Raw genomic sequence first — 17,200 nt, 5'->3', positions numbered from 1 at the left:
GCTCAGAAACCCACGGGCGCAATTCTGCCCTGCCCCCGAGGTCACCCTGCATCAGAAATAACCTGATGGCAATGAGGTTTTTCTTTGTTTGATTTTGGTTTTCTATGAAAGACAAAACCCATTGGGTTATGGAGAATCAACCAAATATGAGCTTTCCCTGTGAGCAGGCCATATAGGGAAGGAGGCTCGAGGGTGAGCATGTGAGATACGCTGGAACACTGAGATCCAGCTCATAGACACTAGGTCTAGGGATGGCTTTGTCATGTGACACAAAACATTGATCAGCTAAGTGATTTCAAAATCCTGGGTTACACCTTCAGTTTCACTTATAACTAAAGCAATCTCAACATCTATTTAATTGTTCCTTTATGTTTTATTACAAAATTTTATAATACCTTGTCCCAGACTTTACAAAGCATCAAACACTTGATTCTGTACAAGAGAATAATTCAGGTATTGCTATATGGAGTTAGCCTATATTGGCCCAAAAATTAACACCAGGGGCTAATCAAAGACAATCTTAATGGGAGATCATCATGCCCCCAAGTACATGCTCAATAAGACTCTCTACCATAAATTAACAAGGAGGTCTTTAAAGGTAGCCTAAAGCAGATTAAAATGAAAAAGAAAAACAGATGCAGGTATGGGATTTGGACTCACCCTTAGTCTGAGCATTAAATTAAGAATAGTTAATTCTCATATTATGGCCCTGCTCAATACTTGTCCTCAGAAAGGGAACACAGAAGATAAAAAGTGTCATGAAGAAATTAGATGGTGCCTGGCTAGCAGATAAAATTAGGTCTGGGGTCTTACAGGCTTGTCTCCAAACAAGCAGCCATCTCAGTGAGATGTCACCTTGAACAGCACACTAACATCAGTGTCCAAAGGACTGTAAATCACATATAATCTGGAGTTGAAGGAGGGAATAGTATCAGAGGCTAAATTGGGAGAATCTGTTTTGCAGAGGGTTCTGGTTGACTGTGAGAGCCCAAGATATATGAGCCTCTGGTGATTTCCCTCTATCATGAAAGAGGGATGGGAGAAAGGTAGTTACATAGAGTACATTGGAGAGACGGCTATAAGAGATAGAATTGATAAACCTGACTTGAATGGTTAAAGCCTTGTTGGTTGATCCCCCTCTGATGCATGTTAGACCAGATCTGGTTTTCAACATGCTCTGTAATTTTTGATTGTTCATGCTGGGGTTTATCTAAGATGTATTTAGTCATTGGGAGTTCACCCTCTTGAATTTTTGTTAGCTGTTTGTTTTCTTTCTGTTTTTCCGTGTAGGAAACCCAGGATGGGTGAAACTGTAGGGACAACAACTGGAATACAGGTTTCCTTGGGGTGCAGTGTGGGGGAGGGGCAGTAACAGGGAGCTGATGTCAAGGAGTTCCGGAAGGAAAAGAGTGTTTGAAACTGATTGTGGCGGCAGCTGTGCACGGCTGCTTGATGCGATTGGACTATGGAGCTATATGATATTTGCATTAAGTCCCAATAATGGCTTTTACTTTTTGAAAATTACTTGAACACGAAAGGGATAAAAATTGTACAGTCATAGTCCTCTTCATTGGTACTTTGGTAGTAGTTTTTTTGCTTCTATTTATATACAATTTTATTTATGAGCTGCCCTAGTTCATGTATAATTTTGTGGGTATTTTATATTATATAAGTGTGTAAAATGGCATTATATCTAAATATTGCATTGTCTGCCAAAATTTCCATCAGATGGGTGTACTATAATTAAACAACCCTCTTAGTAACTATGTAGGCCGATTTGACAATTTTGCCACCATAATGGAAGTTATTTGTACAAAAAGAGCTTTGATGTGTTTCCTGTATTTTGATATTGTTGTTTAAATAAATGCCAATATATGATGAGGAACATAAGACTTTTGGTGTATAACTAGCATACTTTATAAATTTTGCTTCAGTTTTTATTCCCATCACTGTCATTATTTTAGTATTGAAACTGTATACAGACAATATAATAGAGAAGCCATAACAACTTGTTACCATAGATTATTACACTTATATCAAGATTTCAGATGGCGCAGGGAGCTGTGGTAGTCATATAATCATTTCTCAGTTTGAGGATTAAGAGGGATGGGATAGAGTCTTTCCTGTCAATCAGATCATAGCCAATGAGGCCTCTGTGTGGGCACAGCCTTCTCATATGGATTCTGGGAACTCCTGTATTCCTCCCTGGAGGCAGGAGACTCTCTCTGTTCACTTCCTGAGATACAAGCTTGCTGACAAGCCACATGGAGACAGGCTGATGGCAGTCAGAGCCTCCGAGCTGAAGGAATCACTTAGAGACCCCTGCTAGTGCTGAGATGTTTACAATGCCACTGGATCTCAAGATTTTCCACCCACTGGCTTGTCATCTTCCTGCATTCGGTGTCATTGCATGTGTTTCATAAGTCTGAAGAGGAATGTATAGACTAGTATTGGACATATGGGCTAATATCAGACTTATGGACTTGATCTGGACTGGGCTGGAACGTTTTCTCAATATTCAATTGCTCCTGTATGTAAAGCTATTTCTTACACACATATGAGTGTCTTTATGAATTTGTTTCTCTAGTCCACCTGGACTAACACAGGCGCTTACCCAAAACCTCACTGTCTAATTGGTATGAACAATGTTGAAAGCAGTTATATTTAAAGGAGAATTCCAGATTTTTAAAGACCAGAGCAGTCTGGATGGATAACCCCAAAGTTGCCACTACCATGAAGGCACAACTGGGAAAGACTTAGTGGCATTCATCGCCTGAACAGGTCCTCTCCTATCTGATCCCCATGGTGACACACATTTATGCTACACCGTGATCTCAGCATGCTAGATGAGAACGCTGTCTCTATGCTACTACCTGAATTCATGACGACCTTTCCAAAGAAAGCCGCTTATCGGATTAGCTTCTTTCAAGTCCTATGCCCTGTGAGGGTGTTCTTAATGACAGCCCTGCTCTCTTTCACACGGGGTCACAGAACTTCAGGACCCATTTTAAGGCTGAGTTAAATAATTATTTTCAAGGAAATGCTACAGATAGTTTTATTGTGTAAACACCTGAAAGGATCTGTTTTAAAGAAAAGCCTAGACATCTTCACTTCTAAGGCGCATTCTGGCTGTACTTTTCCCCCGACTTCTTCTCATAGTCCATGGCATATTCAGTATTCTTCATAAATACTATAGCTCAAAGGCAACAATTCCACAGTCTTCCTTATTCATTGTCCAGGGTTAGCAAGCCAGCTTTTGCAGTGATTGAGAGAGCTAAAGTCACCTGCAGACCTTAAAGTGACATCTTTGCATTTTAATACCTTAATGAGGTGTTTTGCAGTAGATCTGACCTGTGATACAAGTTATTTGGTTTTAGTTTTTGTCTACTTATTCCATGAGTATTGATTTTGGGTTTAAGAAGATGAAGGGAGTACTTTGGACACCTTCTCAGGAGGCTTGAGTTCCGGAGAAAGGCATCTTTCTTGGTAAAGTAAAAGGTCAAGGAAACAACAAAAAATCATATCAACGTGAATTAAGGGGAGCACGGAGTGGAGACTCAAAGCTCATCTGTTGACAATCATTATCCCCTTACAGAAGGGTCACAAGGAAGAAATGAGCCAGTCAGGTTTCAATATAGCACTGGCAAAGCATACAACTTTCTACTGGTTCTTTAAAGCTTCCTCCCCACCACTATCATGACCACAGTTCTACCTTACAAATCTGGCTAGACCAGAGCATATACATTGGTGCAGACAAGAGCTCATACACAGGTAATCCAGGACAGATAAACCCCTCAGGACCAATAATGAGCGAAGCAATACCAGGATGGGAAGGGGAAGTTGGGATAGAAATGGGGAACCAATCACACTAATCTACATATACCCTCCTCCCTGGGGGACAGACAACAGAAGAGTGGGTGAGGGGAGACATCGGTCAGTGTAATACTTGAAAAAATAATTTATAAATTACTAAGGGTTCGTGAGGGAGGGAGGAAAGTAGGGGAGGGAATGAGGAGCTGATAGCAAGGGCTCAAGTAGAAAGACAATGTTTTGAGAATGATGATGGCAACATATGTACAAATTTGCTTGACACAATGGATGGATGTATGGATAGTGATAAGAGCTGTAAGAGCCCCCAATAATATGATTTAAAAGAAAGAAAGAAATAAAAAGTGGAAGACCCCATGGTATGGATCACACAGTGACTACAGGGATAGGCTTGACAAAGCAATGACTGGGAGACTTGGGTGGAGCCACCCAATAAGTCACCGCACTACACAAACCCCACTGACTACTGCCCAAGGAGAGGGCCTACATATGACGAGCATGTCATGGGAGGGGAGAACCACCACTGCCCCTCCCTTGAGATTATAAGCTGGTAAACCATTTTGGGAGACTATTTGACAGCATCTTGTAAAAACAGGCATTAAAATATGTATAACCTGCTAATTCTCCTCCTGAGATAATCTGGGAAAAAAAAACTTTCCACACACAGGTATGCAATAATTTCATACATAGAGAACCCCTGGAAATGAACTCAATGCTCATGGACAGAAGGGTGGATGTATATCATGGCATCGTGTGCAGTGCTACAATTAAAAAAATCAAACACACTAAAATAGACTACAGTAACAAAAATAGATTTGAGTCTGTTACAGAATTGAAAACAGAATTCTAAGTCTACTTGGAATACCATATCAGCTGTATTTGAGCAAGTTAAAAGGAATCCAAATAAATGTTAAATAATATTTATATATACATATCTATTTATAATGTATGTACTTGCATAGTGAGCATGCATATACTTAACACATGCATATTTGGTACATCTGTCCAGAAAAGAGCAAACTTCAAGAAATTCATGAGAAAATAGGAGTATAAGATAATGGAATTTTCCCATGAACTGTTGGAAGGCACTTCATGTATACATTAATTTAAGGTGAATTGTCAAGGTCAAAGGAACACTAACCACCAGTTCTAGCACAGTGCCTTCTGTAGTCTGGTGAGGCAGGAACAGGCATGGGGGGAGGGGTTGTACCTAGATTGGGAAGATTTTACCAGATATCCCTGCTGCCATACATGCCTGCATGGCCACTAGAGAGTATTCATACTCTAACCCCCCCGCCCCCATCCCCCGCTCCCCCTGATAAGAGTGTGTCACACAGATGATTGCTTTTTGCATTTCAGTCACTTGAACTAAAGTACTCTGGACCTTTCCTGCAGCTCAGCGATTCTCGGAAGCAGACCCTTAAGCTCCAGAGATGTCTGGAAGAACAGAAACAAGTGAATGAAAAGCTGGACACTAAGCTCAGACAGTTGCAGAGCAGGTAATCCCGCCGCATAATACATTGAAGTCAGGATTAAACCATGGCTAAGAAAGCTTGATTTCCCTTTCCCCACCCCTTTCATGTGTCCTTAAATATCTATGTCATGGATTTCATTGTATGGAAATAGGAATGGAACGAACTCACACTCAATGTTTCAATTAGTGGCTTTCTTTGCTTCTATTACAAATAAGTGTTGCATGTTGTGGTGAGAATTTAAATACCAGAAGAGGACCTTTGTCTCTACAATGTGAAAAATGTTGTGGAGGCAAAATGATCTTTAAGAATCTATTTCACATAAAAGCTAGAAGAATCATGATATCTCCAAACACAGTTATTTTGAAAACCACACAAGTTTTTTAGGAGGCAGTAAAGGAATCATGTTACTACTTAACAAAAGCAATGCTTGACTTTAGTAATTGATGGATTTCTTTGCCTGAGGTTTTGTCTGTTTGACAGTGGGGAGCTTGTTTATTTTATTCCCCTGGAGTCACATTGATTCGCGGGCAATTTATGAGTTGCAAGCCTATCTTTGTCATGCGGGCAGCTCAATGTAAGGAAAGGATCCTTTGGTGGGACATTACAAACCGTAGTCTGAATCGGAATGACTTAGGTGGCTCTGGAAGTTGATGTAACATTATCTCATTATGGGAGGCAATTGAAGGAAAGTGCGTGTGATTAGCTTCACAGTATGAAGCTGTGCCACGAGTAGTTTGTATTGTAGTTCAGGTTCAAGGTTAACAATGCATAGGTCCTTTTTTAAAAAAAAACATTTTATTAGGGGCTCATACAACTCTTATCACAGTCCATACATATACATACATCAATTGTATAAAGCATATCTGTACATTCTTTGCCCTAATCATTTTTTTTCTCCTCTTTTCTTTTTTTACATTTTATTAGGGGCTCTTACAACTCTTATCACAATCCATACATATACATACATCAATTGTATAAAGCAGATCCGTACATTCTTTGCCCTAATCATTTTCTTTTTTTTCTCCTCTTTTCTTTTTTTATATTTTATTAGGGGCTCATAAAACTCTTATCACAATCCATACATATACATACATCAATTGTATGAAGCTCACCTGCACATTCCCTGCCCCAATCATTCTCAAAGCATTTGCTCTCCACTTAAGCCCTTTGCATCAGGTCCTCTTTTTTTTTCCCCTCCCTCCCCGCTCCCCACTCCCTCATGTGCCCTTGGTTATTTATACATTGTTATTTTGTCATATCTTGCCCTATCCGGAGTCTCCCTTCCCCCACTTCTCTGCCGTGTCAATGACCATTTTCCATAAGTCAAAACAGCCTGGAAAGGACCCTGAGTTGATTGTTTGGTTGAGGAACTCTGTTGCTTTTAATTGGATACATGATTCAAGCCTGTAATGACTCAAACCAGTTCTTTTCCCACTCACTCGTAGGAGAAAATAAGGCAGAGAGAGAGCGTTCTCTGGTTTTGCTCTATGGAGCTGGGCAGGCTTTGCTCAGTGGTGGGTTCTTGTGGATATCTGAAAAAGAATTCTACTATTGAGTAACTTGTGACTCACGGTGGCCCTATTGGGGAGGGGAGAACTGCCTCTGTGATATTCTGAAACAATAACTCTTTAGGGGAGTAGAAAGCCTCCTATTTCTCCCAGTCTCTCAGTGGTTTCTCCTGGTGGTTTCGACCTGCTAACTTCATGATTAGCCGCTCAACTCGTCACTACTATACCACCAGAGCTCTGCTCGAATGGATTGGGGCCATTCTTGGGGTTGCATTCAGTTGGGAGCTCTGTGGGACTGGAATGTCCAACATGGAGTCCATGGAATGACCATGACTGGAGTACTCTGCCCTTGCAGGATCTTCCTCTCATCATCCAGCAGTGTCTCCTGCATCCCTTTGAGGCTAGGTAGTTCTCAAGAAGGTAGAAGTGGATTTGAGACTCAGACTCTGGATTCCTGGTGGGTCAATCAATAATGCCACTGCTACTGGTTAGCACCATTCCTTCATGTCCCATCACAGCATGGTGGGGAAGCAGAGCCCACTGTTCGTCTTTCTTTGGACTCAATTCTGTTCTTTCCCAAGAGACGTGGTATTTACACCTTTGTGAGTTTTGTGTGACTTTCACCATATGTGGACTTACCATATCCATCCCACAAACTAGATCGTCATTCTTTTTTGACAAGCCTCTCTCTCTCTCCTTTTGATTTCTGAAGTGGTCTGAGACAATGCCTTTGGAGAGATTGTGGATTTTGGGAGGGAGCAGGTTCCTGGTTGAATTATTCATAGTTCTTTACAAAACTTGTGAAACCATCTTGATTTTACCATGACCTGGTGACAGTTTCTTATATTGAGACTGCCTGAGTGTACATTTATTTGAAATCTGCTTGCAAATAACACAATTCCCTTCCCTCACCCCCTTTATTAACTCATTTTTCCCTTACAATCACTTATCGTTCATGGCTAAAAGAGGACATTTGGCACCTTAACTTTCGGCTGGGAAACTTGCTAGATGTATGAGTTTATGTGTACATGTGTACACCTTGTGTATTCCCTGTGTTGACACCTGTGAGGTTCCTGCTAATCTCTGCACCATGAGTAGAAGGCCCCCCTCTCTCCAGCCTCTATGACTTCACTGCCCTTTCAGCACCCATGTGACCGTGGTCCCGAAGCCCAGGCACAGTCTTGTGTTTGAGTGTGGCACCATATCACTTCCAGATACTACTTTTGGTTTCAGCTCCCTAACATTGCCAATCAACAACAAAAATGACCCCCAAATCTAGTCACTAAGAACATGTGTTCGCCTTTCACACGGTTCTCAGGCACATTCAAATGAGAAGTCAGGAGAGGCCGGACTCTTCAAGGGGACACCACTCATGTGTCTGCTACTTCCAGGGAGGGGCTGGAATGGCAGCTTCTGGCAGGGCTTTTCATTGGCTCTGAGACACCTGTTGGTGGTCAGTCTTTGGACACAAGCATCTTCTCATGGAAGCTGGCTTCCATGAGGACTTCCTACAAGTCTGCCAGTCCCACCGCCTTCAGAGGCACCGTTCCAAGCAGGCCACAGGCCCAAGGAAGAATCAAGAGGACAGGGAATGACTCTGTCGCTTCAAGGACGATGCTGGACACACATCCATTGGCACTCTATGAGTTTTTGGCATCGGCTTTGCAGACAGCACACCATAAATGACAACTATGCATCAGCTATGTTCCAGAGAGAGCCTGGATGATCATAACTCAACTCACTGCCATTGAATCAATCCCTAGGACAGAGAAGATCTGCTCCTGTGGGTTTCTGAGACTGTCAATCCTCCTGGGAGCAGAAAGCCTCAGTTTACTCCCTTGAAGTGGCTGGCAATTTCAAACTGCTGACCTTGCGGCCTGCAGCCTCCATGTCATCCTCTGTGCCACCAGGGTTCCTCAGTAATCTTAGCTATTGCCACCTGAGGCTACCTAGGGGAAACGCAAGGAAACCCTTAGAGGAGAGCTAGTTTTAGTAGAAAACAATAATACTGGAGGGTCTGTGTTAAATAGGTGGTTTCTTTTCTGTATTGTAGGGACTTGAATAGAGTTCACGGGTTGACTAGAAAATATTTTAGATGAGCTAGTTGCTCCTGCCCATCTTCCTCCAGCTAATTCAGGAGATAGACTTTGGTATTTATTAGCTCTGTGACCTTGAGCTTGTTACTTGTAATAAAAACCTAGGAGACTCCCTCAAGGATCGAATGAAATTATGTGTGTGAGGCACCTGGAACAGCACCTGGCAACTAATAAATATTCCACCGATATTCGCTTCTTCACCTCAGTCTAGACATGTAGAGAAAATTTTCTACAGAGAAAATCCATTTAGAAAGTACAGTTTCATGCAAAAAGGGAAACTTGCTTTTAAAGAAATCTTGGAAATGTCACAGAAAAGTTTGACAATCATCATAACAGTTGCCCTTGACTTGAATGACTGAAACCTTCAGCCTCTGCTGTGAAGTCTCTCCATCAAATCAGTCACAAGACTCTCAAACCACAGCTGATAGTGATAATCCTGATAGAACACACCAAACACCATAACATGTTTAGCTGAAAATTGACCGGAATTTGTAACAATGTAAGCAGTTGAATTTCTCCCCTTTTAAGTATTTTTATTTGCTATCTTAAAACAAATAGTTAGAAATGATGACTACTGAATGAAAGAAAAAATGGAATCTAAATTGATTGTCTTTCATTTAGATAGAATTATTTCCCACAGCCATCTTAAACAAGAAATTCTTGTTAATATTTAAAAATATTCCTTTGCATTAATTTAGTTATCATATATATCAGCTCCTATTCACCTTTTAAAAGAAGGCATCAGTAATTTAATCATAGCTTATATTGACCAACTCAAGGGAAAATATGCTGCAGTAAGAAAAATGTCATATCATAATATGGACTGCCACTGAATTCTGAAAAAAGGTGAAATAATTTATACAGTAAACAGTTTGTCTTTGTTTATTCTGATATCTTTCATATACCTGTCATTACTACATTCTTGCAGAAGTTAATAAAATAATGCAGAAAGCTGCTAGGGACTTGATATTATTAAGTTCAGTCGGTTGTAAAAATGGCTTTGTCTCCACGTCCCCAAGGGGGTCTGACCCATACACATCAAAGATCAGTTTGGAGCTCAGGTACGTATTGTGGACATTTCCCTCCAGAGACGCTGAATGTCCTGAGCTGGCCTGGCTTGAATTCTTCCCAGAAATAAAAATGTAGTTTGCTATTGTTGTGCGAAATGAGACTACTTCCAAAGTGTTTTTGCCTGCATAGGCATGCCACTTTTCTTACTGTGACTTAACTTTAGGTTTATCACACCAAAAGAAATAGAAGGAATGAAAATGAATTTTTGCTATTTTGATACACTTTCTTACCTTGACACTATCTTTTTCTAAAGAGCACATGTTGTGTTAGAAGCCATGGTGCGGGCTACAACTCTGAGCCACCCTTCAGACACCAAATGAGACAGGACAGGGTCTTGCACCATCTTGACAATCATGGTCATAGTTGGACATATGATATGTAGCTACTGAGTCACCATCTCCTTGAGACTCTTCCTCTTTTTCCCAGATCCTCTACTTTACCAAGAATGATGTCTTTTTCCATGAAACTGATCTCTCCTATTAATATGTTCAAAGTTCATAAGACTATCAACATCTTTGCTTCTAAGGAGCATTCTGGTAGGGCAGATTTATTTGTACATTTGATATGCTTTTACAACACCATAATTCCAAAACACATAGTTTCTTTGTTTTGTCTGTTGGTTACCTATGATTGTAAAAATTATAACATTTTCTGTAATTGCTTGAAAATTTCTATTTACTATTTTTAGGATTTTGTCTTCCTTGGATGTTACTGTGAGGACTACCTGATACAAGCCATGGTATTCTCTGTTGCATCATATGCATGTGAAATTTGGACACTGAATTAAGAAGACCATAGAATAATTGATGCATTTGAGCTGTGGTACTGGAGAAGAATATTGAAAGTACCATGGACTGCTAACAGGATAAACCAATCTGTCTTAGAAAATGGACAGCCAAAATTCTCCTAAGGCAGGGTTGGGAAGCTTTGTCTCACATATTTTGGATATGTTATCAGGAGAGACCCATCCCTGGAGAAGGACACTCTGCTTGGTAAAGTAGGGGGCCACTGAAAAAGAGTAAGACCTTCAACAAGATATATTGAGATAGTGGCTGCATTAATGCGCTCAGGCATGAGAACAATGTTGAGGATTGTTCATGACAGGGTAATGTTTCTGTTCATTGTACATCAACTGACAATGAGTCAATGAATCAAACACGCAGAACTGTTTTGTTGACACCTAACAGACACAACATATTTATATCATATTTGATTATTGTAAAGATTAAATTTTATATTCATTAGTGTCTATCAACGATTTAGGGAATCTGGGAATTTTCTACACTCTTTGTAAATTCTTTGGTTGATTGTGGTTGGGTGCTATGAACTCAGCTCTGACGCAGAGCACCTTGATGTACAACACAACACAGTACACACAATCCTGCCTCATTCTCCTGATTGTTCTTATACCCGAGCCCATTGTTGCAGCCACCGTGCCAATTCATCTTATCCAAAACTTACCTCTTTTTCTACCACCCTTCCACTTTACCAAACATTATGTCCTTCTCCTGGGACAACTTCTTCCTGGTTTATGTCCAAAGTATATAAGACAAATTCTTTGCATCCTTGCCTCCAAGGAGCACTCTGGCCATACTTGAAGTCCCTGGTATTTTCAATATTCTTCTCCAGCACCATAGTCCAAATGCATTAATTCTTCTACATCCTTCCTTATGCAGTGGTCAACTTTGACATATGTATGAGGCATTGGAGAATCCCATGGCTTTGGTAGTAGTTGCACTCTAGACCGCAAAGTAACATCCTTGCCTTTCAATATGCTAAAGGGGTCTTGTACAGCAGATTTCCCTAATGTAACTATCTTTTAGTTCTCTTGGCCACTGCTTCCATGAGCATTGATGTAGAGCCAAGTAAGAGAAAGTTTTTGACAGCTTCATCCGTTTCTCCATTTATTGCGATCTTACCGATTGGTGCAGTTGTGAGTATTTTGGTCTTCCTTACACTGAGTCGTAACCCATACTCAAGGTTTAATTCTGACTTGATTTGCAAAGGATAATTTTTAGAGATGTGTACAATACTTCTACATCCAGTAATTTCACCAAAGAAGTTAATACAAAATAAAGAAAAAAATTCAAATTCTTCAAGACCTATATAGGTACTTATTTTTTCTGTAATAATGGTTTGGCAAGTTTGTTGGAAAGCAATTTTTACATCAAATGCCATAACATTACTTGGAAATCTGACCATCTAGTCCAGTGGTTCTCAACCTTCCTAATGTCACAACCCTTTAATACAGTCCCTCATGTTGTGGTGACCCCCAACCATAAAATGATTTTTGTTGCTAATCATAACTGTAATTCTGCTGCTGCTATGAATTGGGAGACCCCTGTTATAGGGCCATTTGACCGCCAAAGGGGTCATGACCCACAGGTTGAAAACCACTGGTCTAGTACTAGAGATCAACATATTTCATATTTCAATGTATTCCAGTGCGATGAGATACCCCCAAGTCCAAGCTGAACCATTATTGAGGGGAGCTATCAATCTGTATCACCAAATTATGCTAAAAAGAATTTTTTCCTAAGGAAGATATTCAAGAGCTACATCATTGCCCTAAACAAAGAAACAGGATTAGCAATCTTATAATTGAATTGCTTTGTATTTCCAGAAAAAACAGAAATAGAAAATTGTCCTAAAGGAGGAGAATGCAAATTATTAAAAAAATATTTAATAAGATGCAGTAGTTTAAGAAAGAACCCCTGTGCTCAAGTATAATATTAACTAAAGGCCTCACTTCTTGGTTGTTCTCCATAGTCACGTGCACTATCCTACCTACTCTGTGAGGTAAGGATTCCCATCTTCATTTTATAGGTGAGAAAAATGGCCTCAAACAAGTACATTATTTTCTCAGTGGCCATATGTATGTTTCTTGGCTTGCAAAAGAGCACCCACATTATCAACATGACCGCATTGTACCGGAGAGTGTTTTGGAGATCATCTGTAGAACAGAGGAGATTTCAATAAGAGAATCGTAGAAAGAGTGTCAGCACTGATGAAATGCTTTGAGGTTACCCCATGAAGAAGTAATAGATGTTAGTAGGCTTCTACTACTTTGAGTCATTGTCACAATTTAACTGTTACCATTTTTAAAAATCACAATTCTTTCAGACAAAGATGCCAGGCAATTAATTCTTCATGGCAAGGAAGGCTAACTAGAAGTATTTGAAACGATTTAAATGACAGTTGTTTGATTTTAGCAGTAAGCTAGGTTGTTGTTTTTAGGTGCCACGAGTCAGTTCAGACTGACAGCGACCCTGTGTACAACACTTAGTCAATCCAACGTGTCAAACGTTTTTCTCTCTTTTGATATCCCTCTGCTTTACCAAGCATGATGGCCTTCTCTGGGGACTGGTCTCTTCTAACAAGATGTCCAAAGTAAATGAAATAAAGCCTCTCTTCCTTTCCTCTAAGGAGTCTTTTGGGTGTACTTCTTCCACAACAATCTCGGTTGTTCTTGTGACAGTCAATGGTGCTTTCTATACTCTTTGCAAGCACCATAACTCACGTGCATCCATTCTTCTTTGTGCTCCCTTATTCAGTGTCAAACGTTCACATGTTTAAGAGGAAATTGGAAATACCATGACTTGGGTTTGGTGCACCATAGTCCTCAAAGGAACTCCCTTGCTTTTAAACACTTTGCAGAAGACTTGTCCAGCATATTTTCCCAATGGGTTGCATTGTTTGATCTCTTGACTGCTACTGCCAATAATATTGATGATGGATCCAAGCAAGACGAAATCCTTGGCAATTTCAATCTTTTCTTGGTTTATCATGATGTCGCCTACTGGTCCAGTTGTGAAGATTTGGGTTGTCTTCACATTTTTTAAAAACATTGAATTAGAGTACATACTGAAGGTGGCAATACTTGATTGTCACCAAGAATTCGTTAAGTTACACTGCGGGATAAAGAGCTAGATAATAATATACCTACCTGTAGATGATAATTTAGTGAATCGACTAGTTATTATCCTTTGGAAATGGATATTCAGTAGCATAAAATCAGAATCGTACATCTCATCTCTCTAGCCTGCCTTTCATCCTCCATGTAGTCTCTGTGAGGGTTGGAAATTCCTGAGAGACTAGGAAAGGTCAAAGGAGATGCAATGCTTTTTTTTTTTTTAGTTTGAACAATTTTATTACTGAAGAACATAATAGCTTGTTATTAGTGTTCATCAATTCACAGCAATCTATTACAATGAGAAAATACATGATGCCAATTAAAAAACGAACAAAATAAACACAGGCTATTTGATTTTACACCATTTATGATGTCATTCTTACTGACACAAAGCATTGCATTTCAACAAAAGTTGATTTTCAATGAAATTTATAGTGTTCAACTTAATGTTTGCATTAAAAAGTTAAATTTATTCAAATAGATATTTTCCTGAGCATTAATTTTAAATTTACAAATATGAATCCTCTATAATTTTTACTGATTTTAAATATCAATGATACTAATAATTGCTGGAATTTACTTTGCCTGTTTTTTTTAACTATTTATTTAATAAATCATTATATGGGGGCTCATACAGCTCTTATCACAATCCATACATACATCAATCGAGTAAAGCACCCTTATACATTCATTGCCCTCATCATTCTCAAAATGCACCTTCCGCTTGGGTTCATGGAATCAGCTCATTTTCCTTTCCCCCCCTCCCTCCCTATTCCTCCCTCCCTCATGAACCCTTAATAATTTATAAATTATTATTTTATCTTATCTTACACTGCCTGGCATCTCCCTTTACCCACTTTCCTGTTGCCCATCCCCCAGAAAGATTATATGTAGATCCCCGAGATCGGTTCCCCCCTTGCACCCCCTTCCCTCCCAATATTGCTACTCTCACCACTGGTCCTGGGGGGGTTCATCTGTCCTAGATTCCCTGTGTTTCCAGATCCCAACTGTACCACTGTGCATCCTCTCGTCTAATCAAGGGGGGCAAGGTAGAATTAGGATCATTATAATCGGGGGGAAGGAAGCATTTTTTTTAAACATTTTATTAGGGGCTCATACAACACTTATCACAATCCATACATAGACATACATCAATTGTATAAAGCACATCTGTACATATTTTGCCCTAATCATTTTCTTTTTTTTTTTTCTTCTTTTACATTTTATTAGGGACTCCAACAACTCTTACCACAATCCATACATATACATTCATCAATTGTACAAAGCACACCCATACACTCCCTGTCCCAATCACTCTCAAGGCATTTGCTCTTCACCTAAGCCCCTTGCATCAGGTCCTCCTTTTTTTCCCCCCCTCCCTCCCTTTTCCCCCCTCCCTCATATGCCCTTGGTAATTTATACCTCGTTATTTTGTCATATCTTGCCCTATTCGGGGTCTCCCTTCCCCCCTTCTCTGCTGTCCCTCTCCCAGGGAAGAGGTCACATGTGGCTCCTTGTAATCAATTTCCCCTTTCCAACCCACTCACCCTCCACTCTCCCAGCATCGTCCCTCACTCCCTTGGTCCTGGAGGTATCATCCACCCTGGATTCCCTGTATCTCCAACCCTCCTATGTACCAGTGTACAGCCTCTGTCCTATCCAGCCCTGCAAGGTAGAATTCGGATCATGGTAGTTGGGGGGAGGAAGCATCCAGGATCTGGGGGAAAGCTGTGTTCTTCATCGATACTACCTCACACCCTAATTAACCCATCTCCTCTCCTAAGCCCCTCTATGAGGGGATCTCCATTGGCTGACACTTGGGCCTTGGGTCTCCACTCTGCACTTCCCCCTTCATTTAATATAATATATATATACACATACATATATACATATACACATAAATACACATACATACACACACTTATATCTTTTTTTTTTTTGCATGATGCCTTATATCTGGTCCCTTGGGCACCTCGTGGAAGGAAGCATTTAAGAACTAGAGGAAGGTTTTGAGTTTCGTTGTTGCTACACTGAACCCTGAGTGACTCATGGAGACCCAACTCTTATATAACTCATCAAATAATTTTTCGTGGTATGAGATAAATTGTAGACGTGGTTCTCTCATCTTTGATGTGGCGTTTAGGCAGTGACTGCTTTAGTTAGAAATGTGGGCTTTCAACTGCAAGGTCAGCAGTTCAAAACTATCAGCAGCTCCACAGGAGAAAGATGAAATGTTCCACTCCCATTCAGAATTACAGTCTCAGAAGCCCACAGGGGCATTTCTACTCTGTCCATGACAAGTAACGTGAAGAGTCTGAGTGCACTGTGGGGCGCTGCAGTGGGAAGCCCTCTTTATGGTCTACATTTCCTCTCCCAACAATAAGGACTTGGAGACAGGCCAGTAATGTCGTTCCCTATAAACTTCTCTGGACCTTCAGGATTAGACAGGGTTTATAAGTACAGGGATCATTAAGCAATGTCTCTGGTTAAAACACTCAACTGTTAACCCAAGGATCACACATTCCAATCCACTCAACGGTGCCCTGGTGTTCCTGGAAATCTATGATTGGAAACCCCAAGGTTGGCCATTGTACTCTGACACTCAGGAGTTACCGTGAGTTGGAATGACAAGAAGGCAATTGGTTGGCTTTAAGGTATACCAATAATGATCCCACAAAGGGATTCACAGGCAGCTGAACTCTGCCCTCCTTACGAGAACCAACCACCACGTCAATGAGACAAGCCCACCTGATTCTCGAGCTGTATCTGCCCAGACCCACCCACCCCAGGAACCCACAATGATTTCACTCCTCAGATTCTGATCAATCTCAGAATCTGGTAATCTGTGAGCTATCTTTTAAAGCCTTTAAAAGACTAACATGTAATATCGTAATGGGAAAAAATTGCTTGCTTTTTGTTATTGCTTTTACTTTCTTGATGTTATCTCTGCCTTCTGTGTTTCCCTGTGGGAATTGTGCTGGCCAGGCTGGCTCAGATACCTTAGCCTCTGCTGCTGAGTTTGGAGTTAAAGAAATCATTCTCCTTGCTCCTGAGTCATTGAAGTTATTTTTATAACTTGATGCTTCACAGCTCAGAAATTAAGGTAAAGAATAAAACTCCTCCTATATGAGCAGCTGTTTATTAGAATAATATTTGCCTTTGTTCTTCCTGATCTTCTAAAAGTCAGAGAAATAAAGATGTGTGAAGGACAACTTGGTTGTGCAGAATGGGTCAGTGGTCAGCGTGGATGTCAGACCTAGGAATTACTGTTTTTTCTTCCCAAATTCCAAACATATTTTAACTTTGAAT

The 17,200-nt window shown here is 40.4% G+C and overlaps 1 protein-coding gene across 1 annotated transcript in view; it reads left to right on the top strand.

Annotated features, from left to right (window-relative positions):
* The window catches only part of CCDC102B (coiled-coil domain containing 102B), a 208,778-nt gene that overhangs the window by 180,070 nt on the left and 11,508 nt on the right, over positions 1-17,200 (top strand). Inside the window, exon 5 of the mRNA XM_075532986.1 lies at positions 5,224-5,327. Within this exon, the coding sequence (XP_075389101.1) occupies positions 5,224-5,327 (104 nt within the window). The remainder of the gene's footprint in view (positions 1-5,223; positions 5,328-17,200) is intronic.

This window comes from Tenrec ecaudatus, chromosome 15 (genome assembly GCF_050624435.1).
Source record: "Tenrec ecaudatus isolate mTenEca1 chromosome 15, mTenEca1.hap1, whole genome shotgun sequence".
NCBI classification, from domain to species: domain Eukaryota; kingdom Metazoa; phylum Chordata; class Mammalia; order Afrosoricida; family Tenrecidae; genus Tenrec; species Tenrec ecaudatus.
This window is presented reverse-complemented; position numbering and strand designations above follow the sequence as displayed.